Source organism: Chroicocephalus ridibundus, chromosome 4 (genome assembly GCF_963924245.1).
Source record: "Chroicocephalus ridibundus chromosome 4, bChrRid1.1, whole genome shotgun sequence".
Taxonomy (NCBI): domain Eukaryota; kingdom Metazoa; phylum Chordata; class Aves; order Charadriiformes; family Laridae; genus Chroicocephalus; species Chroicocephalus ridibundus.
The window spans coordinates 58,182,867-58,194,442 of record NC_086287.1 but is presented as its reverse complement, the minus strand read 5'-3'; the positions used below and the strand labels follow the sequence as shown (position 1 = coordinate 58,194,442).

At 45.0% G+C, this 11,576-nt stretch overlaps 1 protein-coding gene and 1 long non-coding RNA gene across 4 annotated transcripts in view; one reads left to right on the top strand and one right to left on the bottom strand.

The window, feature by feature from the left end:
• The first annotated feature begins 1,106 nt into the window (after nucleotides 1-1,106).
• Nucleotides 1,107-10,833, top strand: LOC134514714 (uncharacterized). Of its 3 annotated transcripts, XR_010070780.1 has the most exons (5): nucleotides 1,107-1,327; nucleotides 2,955-3,277; nucleotides 3,750-4,361; nucleotides 5,350-5,516; nucleotides 10,703-10,833. It is a non-coding gene; the product is annotated as an uncharacterized LOC134514714 (long non-coding RNA). The 3 variants fall into 3 exon arrangements; XR_010070781.1 differs by lacking the exons at nucleotides 5,350-5,516; nucleotides 10,703-10,833 and having other exon boundaries at nucleotides 1,110-1,327; nucleotides 2,943-3,277; nucleotides 3,750-4,756; XR_010070779.1 differs by lacking the exons at nucleotides 5,350-5,516; nucleotides 10,703-10,833 and having other exon boundaries at nucleotides 1,111-1,327; nucleotides 3,750-4,755.
• Nucleotides 9,966-11,576, bottom strand: part of HHIPL1 (HHIP like 1) — a 21,906-nt gene continuing 20,295 nt past the window's right edge. The window contains exon 9 of the mRNA XM_063332867.1: nucleotides 9,966-11,459. Within this exon, the coding sequence (XP_063188937.1) occupies nucleotides 10,855-11,459 (605 nt within the window). The 3' untranslated portion in view covers nucleotides 9,966-10,854. The remainder of the gene's footprint in view (nucleotides 11,460-11,576) is intronic.

The following is an 11,576-nucleotide window of genomic DNA, read 5'->3' as shown; positions in this document are numbered from 1 at the left end:
GCACTGGCAGTGATTAGAAATGGGAGAGTGAGCAAAACAAGATGCCTGACTGTGTTAGTATGTAGGGTACTCTATAAATCTAGAGCACACCCACTGTGTACAAATACCACACGTGCTCTTCATCTCAGCTCAGCAGAGGTGTAGTACTAGAGTCAGAAGAGATTAGGCATCCAAACTGGAAAAAGGATGACTGAGGGATGTTATGACAGGGGTCTGGAAAATAGTCAGTGGTTTGCAGATGAATAGAGACAAGAGAAGCATTACTTCGTATAATTCAAGAATAAAGAGGCACCCACTGAAATGAACCGGCAGCAGGTATAAAAGAGGAGGGGATTTTTCACAACAAATTGTTAAATGGAGGAACTCATTGCAACAGGCTGTTGTGGAGGCTAATGAATAAATCAGCTTATGAGAAGCCAGGGAAAGTGATCGGGGATGGATCCAGGAGCCGTTACTGGTCTCAGCAGGAGCTCTGCGCTCTGGGGATACCTGGGAGGAATGGCAGGTAGACCCCCTGAATGGCTCAAGCTCTGAGGATACACAAACCTCCCACTGCATCCTCTTTATCCCTGCAACGATCCCCACAGTCTCCTGTGCCCTCCCCTTCTTCCTTCCTCCTCTGAGACCTGCTGCCTGCACCTGAAGCCCATTCCCATGCTGCAGCCCCTGCCAGCTGGGTTCCATGCCCAGTCCATGCCTTCGAAGGTTGCCCACCTTGCATGCCGGGTGGCAGACACCCCTCTCCACCATCCCCATGCTTCTGACTGCAGCAGGAGAAGGAGAAGCAGGACACCCTGCTGCCCTTTAAAGAAAAGCAGCACACCGCTTGCCTGTCAGGCTTTCACAGGGCAACTCCATTCACGCACTATTTCTCCATACAAGCTTTACTCAACCGGCTGGAGACAGGATACTAACCTACCTGGATTTTTATCATGTCTGTGTTGCTGCCTGTGGGTCGCTGATATTTCCCAGCACCATATGAGGCCGCTGCAGGAATTTTTGTCCTCACCATTTCCAATGGGGTGCCTTCCCCCTGCTCCCCTCCCACAGCAGCTCCCATATGGCCATGCCTCTCCACAGCAGGAGGGAGAGGATGTAACTCACGGCACCCCCCGTTTTTGTCCATCTGATGCAGCAAGCATATGCCAGACACCTCCAAGAGTCAGCTCACTTCAATTTCCAAATGGAAGCAATGACTGTGCTAAAAGGCTACAATCTGCAGGTTTTCCTTGATTTTCTTGTGCCATTCCTGCTTGCGTTGGAGACTAGCAGATCAGAGAGAGCAGTGAAAGGCTACCAAAAAAACAACAGCACATGCTGGTGCAAGGTGAGAGATTTTTATCCCTATTTCATTTTTGTTTCAAACTGTAAATAATTTCAAATGGGCTGTTAGTGACAGAGGGAGTCAATGGTGAAGGGGAATTTAAGGAGCACCTGTAGCAACTGGGACCCTATGTGTTTGTTATGCTGCTTTCCTGTGCCCGTGTATCCGTTACTAGCATCTTACAGGCTTAACACCTACTGGCCATCTTCAACTAAACTTGCCATGGAAACACAGATCACAAAATGCTTGAAAACCTGGCAGATGAAAGGAATTGCACTGGCTTTGTAGTGTGAGCTAGGCTAAAGAAAGGTTTGGTACTGCAGACCTTAGAGGATGACAGGGATTTTTTTTTAAGTTACCAGGAACCGGCACCTCTCCCAGCAGGCATGGCCAAAGCCTGCCTGTGTTTGGGTTTCTCGGCCTGGGCAGGGCAGGAGTTGGGTGCCATCAGCCCAGGAGGTCCCTGGGGAGGCAGAAAGACCAGAGACGACTCATAAAACTGTGGAAGCCTGTCAGGAGCTCCTGGGCTTTTCCTTTTGGGTGGCCACCATTCTGAGCTGAGAAGAAGAAGGACACCCAAGGTGCCCTAGGAGAACAAATACACCTGATCACTTCATCCATGGACTTCCAGGGCTGCTCCACCAGGCACGCGTGGTGGCCAGCGTCGCTTTTCTGGCTTCACATTGCATTGCAGAAAGGTTTGGTGGTAATGCCACAGTACGACCTCAGAGAAACACTGACTCATGATAACGGTCAAATGGTACAAAATATTAGAGACTGAAGTCTCCAGCTGTCAGTACACAATGGAGAAAAAAAATTTTTAAAAATATTGTTTGGCTTTCTGTTAACATTTAATCTTAACATTGATTTTTCTTGAACTGGTAGTTTCTTCTTTGGCGTGAAATAATTGCAACAACCCTGGAATGATTTTCCCCTCAGTTTTCAGTACACAGATTTTCACACAGATTTTTTTTTTAATCTGGAAACTACATTGATGTTATATTCTCAATATTATCTAACTAGTGTTTCTATTTATCTTAATTGAAAGTAGATTTTTTTGCCTCTTAAAGTTGGGGTTTTATAACCTCTTGTTTTCAGAAACACTTGGTGGGGCAATATATATCACAATCCCATGATATGAATACCAATCACTGGGAAAGGTAAAGCTAATCACAAAAATAGCATTATCCAGAGAAGGTGCTTAAAAACTGAAGGTAACTAATGCAGTCGTGCCTTTAAAACCACTCAATGAACTTCCTGAAGAAACATTGATTTTCTGAGTTTCATCAATGTTTTTTTCAACATACTTCGAGAAGAAATCATAACTATCTGTAAGGTGTTCTTTCATTTGAAATCATTCTCAGAATAATTCCTGTGGAAAATTCCTACTTGTGCCTTGTTTGTGAACAGCTCACAGGGAGGTGATAAAATATTTGGCATTTTATACATTTTGATGGGATAGAGAGATGCAATATAGTTCTGATCCTTGTCTAGAACAGGCAAGCTCTCAGAATAAAGCTTCTCATGCAGATGTAATTCTGCAGATTGCAGAAATTGCCTTACATTTCAGGCTTTAAAGATAAGCTTTAATAAAACCTTTTGTTTGTATTCTAACAAGCTTTAATAACAGCTTTTGTTTGCATTGTGACGTGTTTCTATACCCTTGAGCGAAGGACATGATACCAAAGGACTGCGCTGTCATGTTCATCATCTGCCTGGGAGCCACCCACTGCACTAAGGAGGAAGGAGTGCAGGCTTGGGCACGCTGAACTTCCCCGTCTGTCACCTTTCTGCTGGGGACTGAACTGCCATCGCGTGGACATTTTACCAACTTGCACATTCCCATAAACACAAAGAGCAAAGACTTGGGAGACGAACAGAAGAGCAGAAAGCTGGGAACCATTAGTTGGTGTGAAGTTACAGGCTGAATTTGAAAAATTGATGTGACATAAGGTTAGTCCAAACTCGTGCTCTATTTTGCGTGACTTTTCTTAGCTATTTAGGTTTGAAAACATTTACTGCTCTCTCTTGAGAGGTCCAGCAATGCACAGGCTGTGAGGACAGCAAGGAGAAGGCACAGCATAGGCATCTCTTGTGCTGGGAAATGCCTCCTCCAGCACACGGTTAGCCAGAGGGCTGGGTGTCCGGGGCAGTCTGAATTTACCAATAAAATAAATTTCTAAATAGCGAGCTTTTAATTTTGTTAACTGTCTCCATCTTTTGTGTGCTACTGGTTAAGTGCAGGTGGTGATTAAATTCGTACCTTTCCTGGAGAATTTACAGCCTAAAACCTCAACCCTCTGCCTAAGGGTCCATATGGAACTAGTCAGGGTCTGGGGCTACACAGGCACTGCACTTCATCCATCTCCAGCAGAAATGCAAACTTCAGGACTGTTTTTTTACTAGGCCTATCCTCCTTTCCTAGGCAGAAACAGTGTCCAGGTGGAATATGAGGATTTCGGTCCTTCTGCCCGTCTCTGGAGGAATCCCACAGGAAGCACTGCCGAGGCACTCATCCGTGAAGTCTTGAGGATTTTGCCGTGTCCGAGACATGGGGTTCCTAATGCACATGGTCATGCAGACATTATGCAGGGATGCAGATTTTTCTACACAGGCTGTGAAACATCTGAATGTTTTGTTTAACTGAAGGGAAATAATATTCATTGTGTCTGTACACACTGTGCCTTCACCTTCCTCCATTTGATCGTGTCACATAGTCCCTATATTGTTGCAGACAACCATTTGCTTTTAATAGTGCAAAAGATAAAGTTCTCTGCTCCAGTGATTGGAAAATTCTGGACAGAAAATGTATATTCTCAAGCTTTCTAGTTGTATGGTTGTAGCTCCGCTTACTATTGAATCTACCATAGCCTGAGAGTTCAGATAGATTCATATTTTGTGTATCTTTGAACCCAAGACACGAACGCCGCGATGCCAGCAGCCATCTGGCTCAGAGTAACACCAGTGAGGAATATAACCAGGTTTCAAAATATTCAGTGAAGTGCACCTCCAAAACCCACCTTCTTCTGATGGCCAAGTAAGAATATCTGATTTCCCTGTGGGTTTTTTCCTATTATTATGACAGACAATGTGAAAAGTAGTGAGGCAGATGACCTTATTTGGAGTAAGACCATGCAGAATTTTTAACCAAATATAGGAGAGACATTTACCTTAATCTGCGTCCCCTTAAACAGTCAGCGATTACTTCTCTGTTACTAGTCATTTGCTGTGCGCTTTGTTGCTGTGTGCTTACGGTTATGTTCATTCATGCACCAGCTCAAAGGAAGAAAATAAAATGCATACTTTAATGCAAACATTTGGTTATTTTTATTATATAAAACAATTTGCAGTATTATAACTAATACTACAAAATGTGGACTTAAATTGTGTTACCAGCACAATTCAATACGTGACCCTATTTTAAATTCAGTTATTAATAAAATTAAAAGAAAAATGTTACTTCTGTTCAAAAGTAAGTACGTAACTTTCCTCAGCATATGTATACATATATATATGGATATAAAATGTAAAGCAATAGGCTAATTCTGCTGTTATTTTATCAATGTAAATAATAATTAAATCCAGCCAAGCCAAAGCTAGCGAGGGCAGTTATGATGTTTCTGGAAACAGAAAATGATCATTATTTTAACCTAATTATCAAGGAACAGGAAACTGAAAAGTGGCATCAAGTTAGTAGCAAAAATCTGATCTTCTGTCTGACGCTGGGAAAATCAGCTCCCCGAGCGCAGTCTCCCAGGTCACAAAACCTGCTGGGGAAGGCCAGAGCATCTTCATCGCTGAGCTAGCAGCAGCTGCGGCTGAGCCAGGCTGGAGGACATCTCCAGCCACCAGGACTCTGTGATGAGACTGCACAATGGCATGCTGTGGCGTGTCACGAGCTGTGGCATGTCATAAGCTGCGGCACGCAGGAAGAGGCAAATGGAAAGCTGAAGTGAGATCTTTCTTCTGTGATAAGTTTTGAAGGATAATCTCCTTTCTCACTCTTCTTCCAAAATAAAATCTAGAGTGATGCAAGATCTTCGCAACCTCCCTATGCAGAACTGCAGATGCCCTGGAAGGCCTTCATATTTCAGGACTTCCCTCATCATCCTGTGCGTGGCACAAGCCTTTGGGACTATGGCTCTCAAAACAGCCTCTACTGCTTCCTCCAGAAGCTCTTCTTCTCTCCAAGGTATCTGTATCATACTGGAAAGCTGGGCACAGCACAAATGGTCTAAAATCTTGATTTAAAGAATTGCTACATGCATAGGAATGAAATACCTTGCAGTCTGCAAGTCATCTGGCATTTCCCTAAAACCACAATACACCGTACACAGTAAAAGTAAAGGGGAAAAAAGAGTGAGCAGTCCAACTTTTTGATCAGCTCCAAAGAGACTTTTGTTTCTATATCATCCAGAAAAGAAATTATCAAAAGGCCTACGTGGTCTTGCAATGGGAAGGTCAGACCTTTAGAAAAATCAGCCACCTTGGGTTAATACTTCACAAAGGCTTCGTATACACTAGCAAATCAAAGTCATTCCTTGGTTATCAGGTCAACCAGTGCTGACTTCTGACCTAGCCCAGGGTGATCTGGGAGGGTGCAGGAGGGTGCAGAGCAGCCAGGGCTGCTCTGAAGATATAACAGCACAGTTCATGCCCTTCCAGTGCCAGGAGCCGGGAAATGTTTCCTGGTGCCCCTTCATTTACCAGGAAAAAAAATAATTCCTTCATGTGGGGGTACTGACAACCAAATGTGTTCCATTCTTTTCTGGCTTGGGGGCATCACGGCCTGACTGGATCAGGATAAAGCCTTCTGCTGTTTCATTCAGCAGGGGGGTGTGGAAATAAGGTCCCCCATGGGCAGCACTGGACCTCGGTACCTTTCAAGGCTATAAGAGCCACCTGGCTCAAGCTCGACATGCACGGCTGTACTGTTGTCTCCTGTCCGCGCCTGGCAAACGTGGACAGGAAAACTCTCAGAAAAAGTAACTCCTCGTGACGGATGAGCTGACCTCAAAACCAGAACTTTTGCCACAGATTAAGCAACACTGGATAAGGCATCAACCATACCTTTGCAAAACAAAATCTACAGTGGGCTTAGTTGTTACTTACCCAACACTGTCAAATACAGACCTTTGCAGTGATTTTCACACGGAGGCGGTTGTCACCCAGCTTATATATACTGAGGTCCATAAAGACTGGAAGAAAAAAGCTGATCCTTCTCAATCAGTAAGATTTTCCAGCATGCAGTGGGCAAGTAATTGGCAAGATGGTTAATAATAATGAAAACAGCCCCAGGATTTAGTCATTGCCAACAGCCAGTGCCCCTGAGGAACAAACTACTTGATGTCAGTGCTTACAGCTGGCTGAACACTAAAGAATATTTTTTTCTTTAAAAATAGCATCCCTATTTACCACATTATTGTTAAGGAATGATTGCCGTTTCCATCATAGCTGCTTTTCTGACTACACTAAAACATTGCTCAAGGCAGCTCTATAGCTGCACATGTGCCCCGGAGTAAAGGCTAGGCATGAAAACCTTGAGAAAGCCATGTACAAGGCAGCAAGGTATTGACGCACGTCAGATGGGTTTGAGGCCTTATTCATTCAACAGAGGAAAGCTATGAATTCTTAAAACTTAAATTTTGAATGCAGTTATCAGTTATCAAATGACGCTTACACCTCTTTTCATATAATAAAATGTGTGCTTGTGTCTGAAAGTACCTAAGGGGGCCGATGCATCTCACATGCCAAGCTGACCTTTTAAAGAGGTCTATCAGCATTTTTCAGAGAGGAAATCAGGCTTGGATATTGATGTGTTGTGACTGGTTTTCTCCTCTGCACTTCTGAGTTTCTACGTTGATCATAACCAAACAGTGGTGGTCTGAGCTCACGCACAGCAGGACTGATTCCTACTGGGGATCCCCCCATACAACCACATCAACGCTAACAGGTTAAAGAAGAGGCAGGCTCTGCTCGGTGCGTTCCTGGAGGTGTTTTGCTGGGTTTGGGATGTGGGGCAGCGCTGCACAAGCAGCTCCTTGGGCCATGCTGAGGCCCAACACATAGATGAGAGGTTGGGCAGAGGCTGGTAGGGGAGATGAAGGCAGGAGAAACACCATAGCAGCATGTGAAGTTGGGCCCCCAGGCTCATCTCGCACACAGTGCCACTGCCGAGCTTTCTATACTTGAGTCATGGCTCCGGTGTTATTTAATTATAGGCTGCTGTGCTTAGTAATGTGATATATGTGCCTTGTGCTATTCATACCCTGCAACCTGACACAGAGAATCTGGGTAGAGCCCAAGCTCCACCCACGTGAGGGATGTCCTCATGGCGGTGTTCCTTCCAGGGCTCCGCACCCAGAAGGGTTTTGCCAGCATTTGAGCAAGCATCCCCGCTGCGACACCTAAACTATTTCACTGTCTCTCCATTGCTTTGGCAGCAAGTGCTGAAGTTTTTTTCCCACATATTTGTGGGAGACTTTATTGGATGCCTTGGAAAGAACATGGTAAGATCAAATGATTTTGGCCTGAAGATAATGTCTATACCACAAACTGCAGCACAACATGGCGGTGCTCGGGCTGGCTACTGGGTACCAACAATGTAAGTGAAAAAAACCCCGAGCTCCACACAGAGCTACTTTGCCTTGGAGGCAGAGAAAAAGAGGTAGCAAGGCTAGGTCTGCACTTCCCTTAGAGATATGCTGGGTCCTCCATGTGATACACCTGTGCTAACGTAAGGAAAGAAAAAATGTATAAGGAAAAATGCAGATGTTGCAGCCTCAGTCACAGAGGTGAATCAGGAGAGAAGGCAATAAACCATGTTGCTACTAGACAAAAGTCTGGGACAGCCACATAACACAGGGAGAAGAGCAGCTGCACTGGGGTAACCAGCATTATTCCAGGCTATTTTAAGACCTTTATCCTGAATCAGCATCCAGGTGATACACTGGCACGTTCAAATGTAGTAGCAGGGCTTATCGGTTTATCTAAAGCTCAATTTGTGTGACATCCTGCTCTATAAATGCATTTTTGAATTAAGAAAAATGCTATCAATAAGAATCCTATTAAACAGCAAATGATGTATCAGGTATTTAAATGTAGGTGTACTTCTGTGCTTTGAATAGTACAGCCTTGTTATTTAAACACCAGGGAACTGGACTGACAAATACCAGGATTTAGTACAGATATGTCTTAAGCTTGGAAGGGACCACGATGGTCAGAAATGTCTTCCTAGCATCATAAGAGCGTACTGAGCTGGCAGGCACAGACACGCATACCTATCCACGAGTTTTGAGCAGGCACGCTTTTCCCACTCAGTGTAGGCTGGGAGAAAGAATAAAGGGGGAAAAAAAACTTATTTGCAAGTCTTGTCTCTTCCTCTGCTGATAAATATTCCCCCTGTGAAGGCGGTGGCACCGCTGTAATGCTGGCAGCAAACACCAGGGGTGTACGGCTCCGTGTTTGCCGTCAGCCGAGCCATGGCACAGCTCGCCCTTACTGATGGCTGCTCCTGTGGGCTAGGTTCCATATGCCTTTAGCTGTCACCAGAGACCGCCTGCCACCGAGTGCCTGCCAGCTGGGGGCTGGTGGCAGTCACCACCAGCAATATGCAAGATGTAGGTGGCCTTGGCTTATGCTCAGGAGGTTCAAATGGGCTCAAGCAGCGTAGGGTAACCAAGAGTGAAATTAGAAAAAGAATACTTAAGTTCCTGGAAAATGATGGTGAAATTCCTGTCTAGCTGTACGGCAGACATCCTTGAATCATCTCCGTTCCTTTAAAGTAACTTTGGTTATACAGGCCTTTTTCCTACCCAGAAGTTTTCAAGCATAACTATGACCAAGATTCTCCTTGCAATCTCACAGCTAGAGCTAGCTGCAGTTTGGCTAAAGAGCCAAAAGAAGCGGAAGAGGAATTTGGAAGAAGATAGATTATATCTCTGCTTTCCCTTTTCTTCCAGCCCTCTGGTCCCATCAGCTCCACAGTTGCCAACTCTTTTAACACAAGAATTTACAAAGGACTCTCTTGTTCCCTGACTGTTTTTATGTGCCTGAAGTGAATTTCTGCTCTTTAAACAAATGCATTTGCACCTTCACTGCAATGGGAAAAGCCTAATGACACCCTGGATCCTGATGGCATTTGTAGGTTTTCCAATGAAATAAGAGTAGTGTTTTGCAAAAGGCACTTTAAATGTCTGTTCTTCCCTTTATACTTAATAAGGACTAGGAAAACAGTGCTGTTTTTCTGATCATCTGTTTGTGTATAGTCATGGTATTCTTTAACATCAAAAAGTATTTAATGGGTACATCAGAAAGTTCAGAAAAAATATTTAAAACAGATTCATTTACTCTATACATCAATGCTTTAGGCTTAAGAGGACACTGTCAACTTGAAATTGGGGAATTAAATATCCACAGTAAGAGCTTTAGGTACAAGGTTTTGCTTGTGAACTTTTCTGGATCCACTAGTCATTTTACATTTGTTTCATTTTGTCTTTCTTATGTTCTTATGTGAGCAGCAAGATAAAACCTACGCTGATTCCAAAAAATAACTGGGCAAAATACAATCAAAGGCAGAGACCACAAAGGAGAACACGTGTCTCCAATCAGCACTCAGGTGAAAAACACATTTCAGACAAAATGAATTCTGTGGGGTTTTTTAATATCCTTTAAAAAGGGGTAAATATTACAAGATTATTGCCCTGGTACATTACCTCTTGTCTAGTCATTCACACCTGTGAAAACGGAGTGCAGAAACATACGGCTTCACGATGTTTGGGAAAGCGGAGAAACTTGTACAAAGTATCTTCCGGGTTAAACCGAATAATGATCCCGTTCATGTAAAAGAGGCCAAATTTTCTTTTCGCTTAGATTAGTGCAAACTGCAGAAGTATTCCCCAGGCGGTACGCTCCAACTTTTTCTAATTTACCTGACTGTTCCTTAGACACAGCTATCTTTGAGAACCTATAGGCTTATACCAATACAAAGCATTACAGAAGAATAATTTTCCTTTAAACTAGTGCGTGGAAAGTTAACCAGAAATTCTGCTTTTGCATTCAGCAAAGAAAGGCACAGATTTGTCCATAGTTAGAAACCATCACTGCAGGTGGTAAAGCAAGCCATACAACACAAACACTTCCATGAGGAAGAGTGAAACATGGTCATTTGGGAATTTATTTTTTGTCAAAACGTTGTGAAGCATGGCTGAGGAACGTTGTATTTCAAAAGATGAAAGGCAACAGGATGCATCCTTTCTTCTAATCTACAGTTGCTGATGTTTGGGGTTTTCTTCTTATAAAAAAAAACCCATACAAACCCAGTTTCTGCCCACAACATACTTGCATCACTGCTTCATTTTACTTTTTCTTTGCCTCCAGTGCAGATGGATGGGGAGGAACATGAAGAAAACAGAAAGATCCCTTCGAACAGACGCAGCATCCTCAAAGCAGAGCTCACTCTCCTCAATACTGGCGCTGGTTTAGAGGGTTGGGCAAGAAGGTGACATGCTCCGAGTCCCTCAGCCACTCTGTCACCAGTCTGCCACCTCCTCCCGGCTGCACACCACGCCGGCATCCTCCTCGTGGGAGCAGTTGTGCGTGCCGACGTCGGCGTGGTCACACTCCAGCAGCGTCTTCTCCTGCCCGGAGCACTGGACATCGTCCAGGAGAATGCGAAGGGAGGTCCCTTCCCCAAATTCTGCCTTCTTGCTGGCCCGCACCACGTAGGGGAAGCCCAGCTGGCGGCACACCACGGCGGCGGCAGGCGAGCTCCAGCCATCGTCGCACACCGTGCCCCACTCACCGTCAATGTAAATCTCTACCCGGCCCCAGCTCCGGCCACGGCCCCGCTTATCCATCAGCCGTACGGCGCCGTTTCGCAGCGGCGGGGCCGTGCTGGGGGGTTTCTTCTTCCTGCGCTGTCCTCTCCTCTCTCCTCCCTTCCTGGGCTTGTGGGCCCTGCCGCTCGGTGCCGCCGTGGTGTGCATCCTGCTTCGGTTCCCCGGTGGTGGCGGGGCTTGGTCCACCCAATCCACAGCCGGCGCACGGGAGGTGTCAGGGTCTCGCCTGCCTCCCTGCGGGACCTCAGTCGTGGCCTTCAGCCGGGGACGCGGTGTTGGTGTTTTCACAATAAGCTCTGTTGGGGGAAAAAACCCAGAAAAAGCATGCGTCTGTCACTCTACGGACACAACTTAAAGACAACTATATGAAACCAGTGATGATTTTTGACTTATTTAACTCATTTCTTGGAATT